This window comes from Oncorhynchus gorbuscha, linkage group LG08 (genome assembly GCF_021184085.1).
Source record: "Oncorhynchus gorbuscha isolate QuinsamMale2020 ecotype Even-year linkage group LG08, OgorEven_v1.0, whole genome shotgun sequence".
Lineage (NCBI taxonomy): Eukaryota > Metazoa > Chordata > Actinopteri > Salmoniformes > Salmonidae > Oncorhynchus > Oncorhynchus gorbuscha.
Genome location: NC_060180.1, coordinates 47860034 through 47874712, shown reverse-complemented (window position 1 = coordinate 47874712; position 14679 = coordinate 47860034). Strand labels below are relative to the sequence as shown.

Below are 14679 nucleotides of genomic sequence, written 5' to 3'. Positions count from 1 at the left end.
CACCATTTAAAAAGTTTTATTTCTACCATACACAAACTGTACAACACAGCGCATATCTGCTTATGAAATAGCAAAAGTAATACTTTCGATTTACAAACTACTTGAACTGAAAAAGCATAACATTTGAATGAAAAAGGAAAGAAAATACACTACAGTTTCATCATACTAATATCATTCCACAAAAATCCAGTTCACATTACAAAACATCAAATACTAACAGGGAAAAATAAATATTCTTCATAAAACTTCCTGAGCAAACAATGTGTGGTATATGAATTAAATATTACGAATTATAAATAAATTAACACAATTATTAAGTTAAAATGTTAAATGATTACATTTTTCAAGATTACAATTCTTTACAATGTGTTGAGTATTTGAATAAAAGAAAGTATTTTTCTCAACAAGGGTCCTTAATTTGGCTATGTTTTGCAGATATGCACCTCTTCGAATTCTTCCTCAGGATATGTGTAGTAGGCCTAGTCAAATTCCATTTATTGTAACTTGATAGGACTGTCAACCCATGCAAACTGCAAAATAATAACGTTGTACTGCAATGTTCACAAACAAAGCGTCATCTTTCTCTGGAACCCCAGGGCAATAGAACTCAACTGAAATACAACAGGAAAAAAAGTGAAAGTGCAACTGATTCACAACTCAATTTAAGAATAAATAAAACATAAACAATTGAAAACAAACAGTTAAGAACGAGCAATACCATTGTTTGTTTGTCCCCTTTTGCTTCAAGTAATAGTGATGAACTGAAAATCAAAATGATTGACAGTTTGCAAAATGATTGACAGGATGAAAATACATGCTGGCCCTAAAGAACCGGCAGTGATATTTATGCCACCAAGTGCCTTTTGGGGGATATTTTGAAATTGGCATGACTACTGAAACCGAAATGCCACCGACCATCATTAAGTAATAATGAGCATACATTTTAAAAGGTGTCATAATAGTACTCAGAGTAAATGTTTGTATGGTGGTGGTTCATTTCTTCTAATACCATCCAAGCCATTTTGTCCCATGCTGAAAATAAGTCAAACGTTTAAAAAAGCACTAACACTTCTTAACCTGTGAAACTTCAAGACCTGACTTTGAGATTACAGCTACTGAGACAATGCTTAAATATTTGAAATGGCATATAAACAGTCATTAAGAACATTTTCTCCTTTGAAAATAAGTGTACTGTATAATAAATGACACACCATCCACATAATACTGTCCTACCACAAAACAGAGAACTGTATATTTTATGTATTCATGTACATGTAGGCACATATATGCACACACAGTGTGTGCACAGAAGGCAGTTTAATATCTATATTATTTAAGAAAAAGAAAGACAATATCTTGTCAAAGTGGATTTATCAATTGTGCTGCTCTATTCTAGCAACACACTCAACGTTGAATTTGACATTCAGTTAATTGAATGAAATAAAACAATGTTGCATTTTGCTAAGAGCCAAACGCAACTCCCCAATTGCAGTCAACTTTGAACATATTGTTGAATTATGAGTATACAGTACAGTAGCATTGCATTTTTGAGTCTTCATTTTGTCTTACCATACATTCAGGGTTGAATATTAAATGCAAATCGAAAGCAACAATTTAAAAAAAATGTTGATTCTGGATTATTCTAGGAGATTTCTCTACCTTCGTGGGAGATCCAAATAGTTTTATTAGAATCTGATCTGACATAAATAAACCACCACTAGACGGCAAAAGAGAGCTATGATTAAAACTGGAATGTGCATCAATGTAATATACAATTAGTCAAAGGATTTCAAATATTTAGCATTTTACAATCATAGAAATACAATTTAAAAAATGTTTAAATACATTGATGAATAAAGATGATAAATAGCAATAACATAACGAATGACAAAAACATAACAAATACAGAGTTAAATCAAGCAAACCATACAAAATAATTAAGTGCAAGGGGGGGTAGAAATCTCACCAGAAATAACATGTGAATACAGAAGCTTTAAAAAACATGAAACATTATTTTCAGCTGGTAATTGTCTCCGTGCAATGTATTCAACTGTGAAATGTTGACACATTTCCCAAAGCTTTGTCTTATACATGCAACTAAGCCAGCACTGCACTCTCCAGGAAAAACACAGTCATCCAATACCATTATCCCAACTCAAAGATACCTCCTCTTGGTGGCTCGACAGCTTAAACGTGGATTCCCTTTATAGCCTGTTTGATATTATCCAAGACAGCCTTACACTCGGGAGAGTAGTCGTGCTCCGAGTTGTTGTACAGATCTGTTAATGTGTTCACATACGCTTCGAAATTATGCTCACTTATGGGCCCCTGGAACACAAACATGTTCCAATATTAGTTCAAAAACTGAAGCATATAGTGAGAATATGAATTTAATACCACTATAGCGGGGTTTACCAAACTTGGTCCTCTGGACCCCAAGGGGTGCACGTTTTGGGTTTTCCCCTAGCACTACACAGCTAATTCAAAACTGTGTAGTGTTCAGGCAAAAACCAAAATGTGCACCCCTCCCAAGGACCGAGTTTGGAAAATGCTGCACTATAGATAGAAATATGGTTAAAAAATGCTACAGGTGCAAGTGGGGAGGTTCGGATGAGGCCTACTGTACCATTTGAGGCAGTTGGATGTCTGTGAGACTGTTGATGAGAGCTTGGCTGAGGCGAGCTAACTCCTTCAGAAGGCTGTCGTTGTGCTGTTCAATCATCTTGTTCTCCTCCTCAATTGTCTTCAGGTTACATTCCATCGACGAAATCTGCTTTCAGGGGAGAGGAAAACTTGTCAACCTGAATTAAGCCCGAGTCCTCTGAAAACCATCATATCATCACAGATGTGGATATTTACCTGGGTCTGCAGTTGCATCATGTCAGCTTCTATTTTCAGGTTGGATTCATTCAGTTCCTTGATTTCATGATCCAAGTGTTGCATGTCATCGTCGTTGTCGACTCCTGTTTGAAAATGGAGAATACTCTTATGAAGTGCAAACTAAACCTGCTACTTTGCTTTAGTGAATCAACTAGGAGGGGGTCTACACATACTTTGATGGTACTAAGATGAACATTTCCATAAAATATATTATCCTGCCAAAGCATATACTGTATGTACAGTACAGCACAGAGACTTACCACTGCTGGCTTTCAGTTTAATAGTCACCATCTCCTCTCCTGACATCTTCTTCTTGATACTTTGAGCATTAAGTGGGCATCCCGACAAACTATATAGAAATAAAATTCAAATTACAAAAATATTACCAACTCACAACTGTCAATCTCAAAGCTATTTAGTTGTTCAAGGAGTGCACCTTTAATTAAGGGTCGGTGGTCAAGGATAGTAGTATCCATAGAAATTATAAACATTTCACTGGAATCGTATGGGACAAAATTGACGCAATGCAACCTCACCTTCTATGGGTGACAAACACGTTATTGGCGTGTCCAAGGCCATTGCAGCCGGGCAGGGGACAGTGGGGCAGTTCCTGTTTGCAGGCCTTATTCCAGGGGAAGGGGAGGCCATTGATGGATGACTCGTTCTGCCTCTTGGCAGTGAGGGGGCAGCTCCCTGCACTGCGGTGAGATGTGTACTTCCCCGATGTGTGGCCCTGCCCATCACAACCTATCACTGGACACCTAGTAGGGAGACAAACAAGGGGTCTGTTCAGGAGGATTTTACGTTACAAAACATTCAGCTAGAAATGCATCGCATAGAACAGATATGATTATCTGTTAGATAAAATATGGAACTGTGTCAGGTCTACTAATTATATATCTACATTCAGAATACACTCAGGAGTCTGTTGCTATCTGATGTCCTCCCCTTATACTGCTAGTGGAGAGATTCATGTTGTCACACAGACTGTTGACAATGTACAGTGCGCCGCTGTGAGAGACGTCTATTCTCATTCCGATGAGGCAGAGGAGAAAGATTATTGTCATCAGTAAGCTGTTTTTCCCTCAGAATAGTTTGGCAGTTCAGGCCATTTGATATGACAGATGTAGTAAATACAGTATGATCTGAGATATGTAAATCTATCGCTGTGTAGAGTTTAGGTACAATGGAAATGTAAGTAGATCAAAATGCTGTCAACTGAGTTGCAACGACTTTACTTAACCAGTTAAACAACACATAATACATACATACATACATACATACTCAAACAAATCATTTGCACAGTTCATAAATATCCCTCACTAACTAGACCGGAAGAGTTGTCAAACCATTACATTGATTAATCCAGTCAAATGCTGATTAAAAATGTAGTCAACAAAACTGACAACAGGCTCAAATAATCGTATCAGCCAAATTGCTGATCCAGAAAAACTTTGGAATAATAAACACATTCAGATTGATATAGCCTACGTATACAGTACTAGGTAGGTTATTGGTGTTTGTAATCGAAAAACATAAGCACAAGTCTGGCTGAATATTATTAAGAGTTATAAGGGTAATTACATTTTTTTCCAGCTCTCTTTTCTCCAGGTCAGTAATGGAGTGACATGAATTACACATAATTGTCATGTATCCCGTCATGTGAAAGAATGTAATTTTGAGGGTTGCTGAACTCTTCCCTTATTGGTAAAGGTGAAAGGCAGGCTGAGATGGTACAAATGGAACACAGAGCTAGCGTGCAAACAGAGTACTACTGTAACAAAGCTTGTTGTTGCACTTCGTTGTTCAGAGTACTGCTAGCACTTAGAGGACAAAACAACCCCATTACGTCCATCCATCTACTCACCACAGATGTAAGGCACCAGGACAATAGAATCATGCTATATGGCCGACAATTTACAATAATCTAGTAACATTACAGATGCACTACATGTAGGTAGATTCGAACTAGCAACCTTTCGGTGATTGGCCCAACGCTCTTACCGCTAGGCTACCTGTCGCTCCCCCGCCCTCTCTTAATGTGTATGCGATTTATTCCAGTCTAATTCCTAAGCTCTTGGCCCTGCATTAGTAATTTAAAAAGAATGGGAAATCTGTGTCTGTCCAGATGTAGAAGTAAACAAGGTCTCAAACATTGGACTTTGGATTCAAGCAGCAGCAATCAATTAAATGTTTTTGTTTGTTTTAAAGACCAATGTCAGCTTTCCAGAGACAACTGCATCTAGAATAATTCTGCTTTACATCAGTGAATCAAAGCTTTGTACCCATACAGTAGTATGGGGGACCTGTAATAAACAACACACCATGATAAGGAAAACACTCACAAGAGAGTGATAAGACAGATATTCTATTAAAACAACTCAAAAATATTACAGTGTTTGAAACATGTATTATACACTTGTTGTTAATCATTGTAAACAATTTCCTTTTCATTTTTCTGGTATAATGACCTCTTAACCACCGGATACAAGTATTTTCATTCATTGAGACAGCAATCATGTAGTCATGAAAAACAACAATCATAAGAATAATCTCTTACTTCATTTCTTGGTCGTCTTTTTCATCTTTGTTTGGTGTAAGCTTCAAGCCTCCCTTTCTGGCACGTGGACATCCTGACAAACTACAAATGTTTAGAGACAATACGGTTTAACAATAATGAACACTAATTTAGGGCTAAAATCAAGCAAACTCTTCCATCAGTGATTCTCACAAAGCATGTCATTGAAAACAACATTCTAAAAAAACAAAATCAGTTTTCAAGAATCAGTCGTCAGAATCGTATCTTCTTGGATGTAAAAACAGTTTACCAAAAGTCAAAGATGAATAAATTCAGAAAGATAAACAACAAGATTCAAACACATTTCTATTCCATTTCTAATCAATTCAGTCATTCGTGTCATCCAGTCTAGACTACCTTCTGTGTGAAGCATAATTCCCGGTCACGTGTCCAGATCCATCACATCCAAGTGTTGGGCACCTGCAGGTGGAAAGACAGACAAAACAGGTGAAACTCTGGAACAATTATATAATATTTAAATGCATTAAATAAAATGGAAGGCAAAGGATCTTCATGAGGTCAGGAGATATACAGTACATTGTTTTATGTACCCTGAGTGTACAAAACATTAGGAACACAGGCTCTTTACATGACACAGACTGAACAGGTGAAAGCTATAATCCCTTATTGATGTCACCTGTTAAATCCATTTCAATCAGTGTAGATGAAGGGGAGGAGGCAGGTTAAAGAATGATTTTTAAGCCATTCAGAGGGTGAATGGGCAAGACAAAAGATTTAAGTGCCTTTGAACGGAGTATGGTAGTTGGTACCAGGCGCTCCGGTTTGAGTGTGTCAAGAACTGCAACGCTGCTGGGTTTTTCATGCTAAACAATTTCCCATTGTGTGTCTAGAATGGTCCACCACCCAAAGGACACCCAGCCAACGTGACACAACTGTGGAAAGAATTGAAGTCAACATCCCTGTGGAACACTTTTGACACCATGTAGAGTCCATGCCACAACGAATTGGGGCTGTCCTGAGGGCAAAAGGGGCTGCAACTCAATATTAGGAAGGTGTTCTTAATGTTTTGTACACTCAGTGTATACAGCCTGATCACACAACGTGGATAAAAGTCCAGATTCAATGTATTCAATGTATTGTATGACTAAAACAGCATGAGACCAGGTAGAATGGATCATGTAATCCAATAAAATAGCACAAAGTTGAATGAGTGGATACAAACAGGTTAGAAACAGTTGATAATGACTGACAGGACAACGCATACTTTAGTTCCTGAGAGTTGGCTGCCATCAGTGATTTGAGAGTCTTGTCAGCCAGGGGACACCCAGATACACTACAGACAGAGGATCCACATCAGAGAGTTATTACAATGAACCCTTTGATCATAGTTCAATTCAATTGAAGTCTGACAGTGATTGATATACTGTACAGTGCAATGTGGCAGAGAGGTCATCCTCTCCCAAACCATATGATAACAACTGTACAAACTGAAGATGATTAAACTGCAAATGGTTTTCTGTCCGACGTTTCAGTACAATTACAAGGCCGTTGTAAATGACTTAAATTCCACAGCGACAATAAGGTTGCAAAAACAATAGTTTCCTTTTCCAGCAGCATATTAATGCTGATCAACATGAAACAATCAACAATAGTTCCTCTGAACCAGGCCTTGCGGTGTTAACTAGCCGGTGTTAACGAGTGTGTAATTACCTTCGATGTGACGCATAATTTCCTGTTACATGGCCACTACCGTCACAGCCGGGGGTAGGACAGCTGCAGAGAGCACAACACTTAGTTAAGACCATACTCAAGAATGCACGGACTTTCAACACAGTGTGTTAACCTCGGTAACATGACATTGACTTGTTATTAGTGGAATTGGAAGTGTGAAGTGTTAGTGGCAGCAGGAAATCTAGTAGGACTTATTTTGCTCCCCAAACACATTCACCACAACAGCGTCTCTGAAGGTGTTTCTTTGGAGTGGCAGAAAGTTGTTCATTAAAAGGTGCTCACTTGGAAGATCTACTTGTTTCCTGTAAACTACTCAATCATGTCGAGCCATAAAGTGAATCAAATCCCCAGAGCCAAACTCAAGAGAACATACAGAGTCTAACTACAAAGTCAAGAGTGGTAAAGCTGAGGACATACGGACATGTAAAAACTCACTTTTAACAAGATACATTTCCTCTCCACATGAACCTGCAGACATACCAGTCACAACGATATGTAATATATAATAGGTAACAATATAAGAGCTAATAATAGGATAGATCATGTCCCGTGCATTTCACCGAGTATGTATTCAGTCACCCCACTTATAATATACTGCCCCATTTAAAAGGTCTGGTCGGGAATTACACTTTTGTTATTAAGACTGACCATCTGTCAGCTGACCTTTTTAGAGGGAAATGCACATTATACACAGATGACTGAGCAAAGAAGCCTCAATATGTCAATTTCTCCCCTCATTGGACCCCCAGAATGAGCAGACCCGCCATGTTTTACATGATATACCTCATCAGCTCTTTCTTAGCATCTCTTAAGAGCATCTTGGTCTTGGGGCTTAACATGCTTGCGTCTCCGGAGTAGCTCTGGTTCTCCAGAGAAGCGTCGTCAAAATCCTCCTGCTGAGAGACATATGTACGTTTGAAATGGACCCTTTTCACTATATAGTGCAATACTTTTGAAGAAATAGGGTGCCATTTCAGATGCAGTCTTAATAATAAGGTGTCTTTAAAAATCTGCTTAACCTCCTGACTTCCTGTCTCAGTCTTGAGTTTTGAACATTATCAATGAAAACATCCCACTTATTACTCTTAAAACACAAGCCTAGGGGTTCGGCGGTAAGGCTGAGGTATTACGCTTAAGGATACTTACAGTAAACCACACATCCATTTAAAGTCACATTTAATCCACACGGACAGTATTTATGACATATATACTTGTGATGTGAAACATTTACTTCTCAAAGATTGTGTTCAGCACCAGATGTTGTCGTCGGTGAGTTAATAACAGTACGAATGTCATGGCCTTTTAAATCAACAACAACCAGGAACACCAGCTGTGAGGAACACTCTCTTTAACAAGAGCTTGTACCTCTCTGTCGTGCATCATTTGTTGTGCTTTGCTGAAATTGAGAGGTGTGTCCCAGGCGTCTCTCTCACACAGGGAATGGTAGAAGGCAGGGCTGATGTGCACACTGCCGGCCTGCTTGAGAGTGGACTCAGGAGGGGACAGGGCAACGTCTCCCAAAGGCACCTTGGATGGGGCATTCACCTCCCGACTTTTCTTCATACTCAGGTCCAGAGTGCCGTTCTCATCCACCTCTATGGGCGTGTCCTTAACGAGAAGAAGTTCACAAGTCAGACTCTGTAACAGTCAGCAGGTAATGAACTTTTTTGAAATAGTCAACTGTCTTTAACAAAAACATACAGGGTCGCCAGTTTCATGGGAAATAACGATATGTGGGTTATGAAGATTGAAATTCCTATATTTCCATGACATGGCCTTATAGCACCAACTGCCATGCTTTAAGTGTGCCCCACTCTGAAAATGACAACAATAATTCCTGCGAGAAATAACTTGAATTGCACCTCAAATACACATTTACATGAAAATAAGACGCTGAGTGATTATCTAACACCGGGGTAAAAGTGTGGTGTTAAGCCAGCATTAATTCTGTTGAACAAAATAATAATCGTTGCTTGGTGTGTAGTTTTTTTTTGTGACAGCTGTGTAATCTATCTGTTTTCTAGGACATACAACTAAGATGGCAGCTGGGGGTGCTGGTTTTTAGGTCATCACCATTAAAAGAAAAATGAAAAAGCTTAATGCAGCATACGTTTTCTCACTGACAGATGTGTTACTCATTCTGTGTTATGTGAAATACTGGGCTGTGTGCTTCAGCTTTATAGGTTTTATAGTATTAAAAGTTTTCCCTCATTAAATGCCGAAATACGGCCTATAAATGAAACCAATTATTCAACGCATATGTCCCATTCAACCTATCCCCCATTATTTTTGTAACAAAAGAGAGCCTTTCAAATTAATTAAAGGGGATCATTTTCATGGACATTGCAAGCGGGTGTGGCTGTCCATTGTAATTATGTCTGTGATGGTGACATGTCTGTAGCTAATCTCAATAGCATGAACTTTTCACATTGAGTTGTGATGCATTTTTGTTGCATTTGCATCACTGGTAACCTACAGAGATATAACAAACATATGAGTTGCATGGGCCTATACAGTGTACTGTATGCCACATACGTCCAACGCAGAAGAGCACAAATGATTAAGTTGCTAACACTGTTTTATTCATTCAGTGGGTTGGCACCTGGTACAGGACCACATTCTCAGCTCACCAAGCTGGGTTCTGTACTGTGTAGGTGTTGGAAACCTTGAATCATTTATCTATCAATATTATCTGTCATAAATTAGATAATGTAGAGACGGGCCTTGTTTGGGTTTTGAGACATTCGTTGTTATGCTCAACCGTAATGCATAGGAAGGCCAAGTTTCAGTTCAGTTGAGAGTATCATGGTTTTCCACGTAGTGGACAGGGCAGTTGAGAGTATCATGGTGTTCCACGTAGTGGACAGGGCAGTTGAGAGTATCATGGTGTTCCACGTAGTGGACAGGGCAGTTGAGAGTATCATGGTGTTCCACGTAGTGGACAGGGCAGTTGAGAGTATCATGGTGTTCCACGTGGAGTGAGACAGGGCAGTTTGAGAGTATCATGGTTTTCCACGTAGTGGACAGGGCAGTTGAGAGTATCATGGTGTTCCACGTAGTGGACAGGGCAGTTGAGAGTATCATGGTGTTCCACGTAGTGGACAGGGCAGTTGAGAGTATCATGGTGTTCCACGTAGTGGACAGGGCAGTTGAGAGTATCATGGTTTTCCACGTAGTGGACAGGGCAGTTGAGAGTATCATGGTTTTCCACGTAGTGGACAGGGCAGTTGAGAGTATCAAGGTGTTCCACGTAGTGGACAGGGCAGTTGAGATTATCATGGTTTTCCACGGGCAGTTGAGTGGTTTTCCACAGGGCAGTTGAGAGTATCATGGTTTTCAGGGCAGTTGTATCATGGTGGTGGACAGGGCAGTTGAGAGTATCATGGTTTTCCACGTAGTGGACAGGGCAGTTGAGAGTATCATGGTTTTCCACGTAGTGGACAGGGCAGTTGTTTTTTCCCCTCTAGAGATTATACAGGATATGCACAAATGGGTCAAGTTTTAAACTAAACTGGTGCACATTTAATAAATCACTGAGATTTCGGTTTTGTGTGAATAAAAGATTTCAGCTAATGAGTCCTTCAGCTGATTGGTTTAATCCACTGAACTAGTTTTATAGGCCATCTGATAGAGACACAGTTGATCCTGGATAATATATTACTAAGCAAAATATATTCCGCCATCTGCAGCATGCAAGACACACTTTCATACAGTTATTCATTTTTCCCTTTTTCCTTTTTTTGTCCATTAATAAAATCATATGCATGACCACATGTTTTACATAAACTACAGAGTCTAGTTGTAATTGAGAAATAATGGTGTTTGTAACTGCTAGGAAGAGTTTTTGCATGTATTATGACGTCATTTTGTGACAGTAAGGTTTTTGTTGGTTGTTCAGGCACACAAAATTGTTTCTTGAGGCAAGCCGAAGTCAGTAACCGAAGCCTACGCCCCTTCGTCAGTGATTGGTCAACAGTAGGGATTCTTCAGTAAAGTATTTGTTGTCTTTTCGACGAGAGACGACTCATTTTCATGCACATTTTTTAGTTTAGAAATACTGCACCAAACATCTTAGTTGGAGGTAAAATTGAGCGACTGAGATCTCATCGGCAAAAAACATCAAAATGAATGACAGATTTCTTCAGTTATCTTTGATTAATTGTGACTATTTCCATAAAAGTAGAAACTACAGTCTAATTTTAATTGGGAAATAAGGCTGATAGTATTTTTTTCTTTTGATGTGATTATATAAATTTTCTTTTGTGTATATTAAAGCTTTATGGAGGGGAACCTCTTGTTTCCCTGCCACCAGAGACACAATCTCTTTGCTAAAAACAGTCCTTTTGATGTTTCTCCTTTTTATACACAAATCAGAGTTGCTTTAAAATGACCCCATTAAATACCTTTCCAAGTGGTCTAATTTGATTACCTTTGTGGAGGATGCCAGGGGCCGGCCGGAGATGGAGATGGCCTCCATGTTGCTTCGGTAGCGGGTTGAGAGGTTGAGGATGGCAGTGGTGGCTGCGGTGTCTTGGAGCCCCTCACATCCCGGTTTGTAATGGGTGGGTGGGCTGTGCCGTACGGGGTCAGGCATGGGAAGGAGGTTACCAGGGGCACCCAGGAAGCCAGTGTACTGTAGAGCTGCTAGATAACAGAACACACATTCAGCAAGTTACACAGAGATACAGGAACAACTGATTATACTCACTATATGATGGTGCGTCGTGCAACCAGCTATACATTTGCTGTTACAGTGTGGTTGCAATGGCATCAGTCTGTGCTTGAATAAATAAAGTCTGTGTTGATAATACAGGTATTTCTTGATAAAATGACAATTCTCTCAGGATCTGACAGATCTGTTCAAAACAATGTTTTTGTACAAAACAATTATCATACTAGCACTGACTTTGCTGATAGCTACTTTGTGAAATGTTTTACTTACTACGACTAAGATATGTGGTTGTCCCACCTAGCTACCTTAAGATGAAAGCACTAACTGTAAATTGCTCTGGATAGGACCGTCTGCTAAATGACTAAACTGTAAATGTAAGCAATATTAAACAAGCATGGTTGTCTTGTTTACAGGAACCTTGTGAGTGTGTCGCATACTCATAGTTTGGATGTTGTCTGATCATGTATGGGCTGCACATTTGTGGCAGAAGATGAGCGACACATTAAATTCATTTAATGTGGCTTGACACATGCCCCCCCCCCCCCTGAATCAAATAAAATGTGCGAAACTCACAGTCAGGGAAGTGTGAAGGAGAGATTTTTTGGTCCTGGTTGGGTGCCATCAGAGGTTGTTTGCCGAAGACCTGTGCATCAAAGCTGGCGTAATCAAAGCGGATCTTGCTGTACTTGTCCATGTCCTTGGTGAGGTTGGCTTGCAAGGCGGCGGTGACAGGATGGTGATGGGCGAACCTGTAGCTGTACTGGTTGAACTCCAACTTCTTCACGAGGGGGCCGAGAGGTCTGGTTGGAGAATAATCCAAGAAGACGAGGTGTTGTTGTTGGATTTGATGAGGAAAGTGGCTACTGTATGTGTCAAATAAAGTCCATGTAAGGAACAGGAAATTGACACTTAGAGTGGCAAGAGAATGTATGTGAACCCTTTGGAATTACCTGGACTTCTGCATAAATTGGTCATAAAATGCAATCTGATCTTCATCTAAGTCACAACAATAGACAATCACTGTCTGCTTAAACTAATAACACACAAACAATTATACATTTTCATGTCTTTATTGAACACACTGTGTAAACATTCACAGTGCAGGTTAGAAAAAAGCACGTAAACCCTTGGATTTAATAACTGGTTGACCCTCCTTTGGCAGCAATAACCTCAACCAAACCTTTTCTGTAGTTGCGGATCAGATCTGCACAGTCAGACCTGCACGGTCAGGAGGAATTTTGGACCATTCCTCTTTCCAAAACTGTTTCAGTTCAGCAATATTATTGGGATGTCTGGTGCGAATCGCTCTCGAAGTCATACCACAGCATTTGAAATCAGGTTGAGGTCAGGACTGACTGGGCCACACCAGAAGGAGTATTTTCTTCTGTTGAAGCCATTCTGTTGTTGATATACTTCTATCTTTTGGGTCGTTGTCCTGTTGCATCACTCAACTTCTGTTGAGCTTCAATTGGCGGACAGATAGCCTTACATTCTCCTGCAAAATGTCTTGATAAACTTGGGAATTCATTTTTGTCGATGATAGCAAGCTGTACAGGCCCTGAGGCAGCAAAGCAGCCCCAAACCATGATGCTCCCTCCACCATACTTTACAGTTGAGATGAGGTTTTGATGTTGGTGTGCTGTGCTGTGACTTTTTCTTCTCCACACATAGTGTTGTGTGTTCCTTCCAAACAACACAACTTTAGTTTCATCTGTCCACATAATATTTTGCCGGTAGCGCTGTGGAACATCCAGATGCTCTTTTGCGTATTTCAGACATGCAGCAATGTTTTTTTTTGGGACAGCAGTGGATTCTTCCGTGGTGTCCTCCCATGAACATCATTCTTGTTTAGTGTTTTACGTGTCGTAGACTCGTCAACAGAGATGTTAGCATGTTCCAGAGATTTCTGTAAGTCTTTAGCTGACACTCTAGGATTCTACTTAAACTCATTGAGCATTCTGCTCTGTGCTCTTGCAGTCATCTTTGCAGGACGGCCACTCCTAGGGAGAGTAACAACAGTACTGAACTTTCTCCATTTATAGACAATTTGTCTTACCGTGGACTGATGAACATCGAGGCTTTTAGAGATACTTTTGTAACCCTTTCCAGTTTTAGGCAAGACCACAATTCTTAAACTTGGGTCTTCTGAGATCTCTGTTGTTTGAGGCATGGTTCACATCAGGCAATGCTTCTTGTGAATAGCAAACTCACATGTTGCTGAGTGTTTTTTTTTTATAGGGCAGGGCAGCTCTAACCAACATCTCCAAACTCAATGATTGTACTCCAGGTTAGCTGACTCCTGACTCCAATGAGCTTTTGGAGAAGTCATTAGCCTAGGGGTTGACATACTTTTCCCAACCTACACTGTGAATGTTTAAATGATGTATTCAATATAGACAAGAAAATGCAATAATTTGTGTGTTATCAGTTTAAGCAGACTGTGCTTGTCTGTTGTTGTGACTTAGATGAAGATCCGATCTAATTGTATGACCAATTTATGCAGAAATCCAGATCATTCCAAAGGGTTCACATACTTTTTTTGCATGCCACTGTGCATGCACATTATGCACAACTTGCATGTGGAAGAGGTGGTGGTGATTGTGGAAGTAATAGAACACAGAATAATATTGATACGAGGCGGTTGTGAAGGAATATGGACACGGTGTCCCTAGAATCCTATAATAATACCAACGTCCTCCTCCTGGATTGTGGGATGTGATCTGTATTGTATGTTCACACACAGGCATGTTGCCCAACTAATTCATTTTGTATGAGTAGGCAGTCTGCCTGTCATTTCTCTTCAGGGGAACAAAGAGCTCTTATGCTCTGAATCTCTAATAGGGAGAATCCCATGGGA

At 39.8% G+C, this 14679-nt stretch overlaps 1 protein-coding gene across 7 annotated transcripts in view; it reads right to left on the bottom strand.

The window, feature by feature from the left end:
- Positions 1–14679, bottom strand: part of LOC124041750 (suppression of tumorigenicity 18 protein-like) — a 42270-nt gene continuing 27591 nt past the window's right edge. For 4 of the 7 annotated variants that reach the window (XM_046359713.1, XM_046359719.1, XM_046359718.1 and 1 more), the window contains 13 exons: positions 12396–12685; positions 11580–11794; positions 8516–8758; positions 7934–8046; positions 7130–7192; positions 6684–6752; positions 5816–5878; positions 5441–5521; positions 3417–3641; positions 3141–3229; positions 2860–2963; positions 2627–2773; positions 1–2328 (listed from right to left, as the gene is read on the bottom strand). In XM_046359713.1, coding sequence (XP_046215669.1) covers positions 2188–2328; positions 2627–2773; positions 2860–2963; positions 3141–3229; positions 3417–3641; positions 5441–5521; positions 5816–5878; positions 6684–6752; positions 7130–7192; positions 7934–8046; positions 8516–8758; positions 11580–11794; positions 12396–12685 — 1843 coding nt within the window. In that variant the 3' untranslated portion in view covers positions 1–2187. The remainder of the gene's footprint in view (positions 2329–2626; positions 2774–2859; positions 2964–3140; positions 3230–3416; positions 3642–5440; positions 5522–5815; positions 5879–6683; positions 6753–7129; positions 7193–7933; positions 8047–8515; positions 8759–11579; positions 11795–12395; positions 12686–14679) is intronic. The other 3 variants (XM_046359715.1, XM_046359714.1, XM_046359717.1) reach the window with 3 other exon arrangements.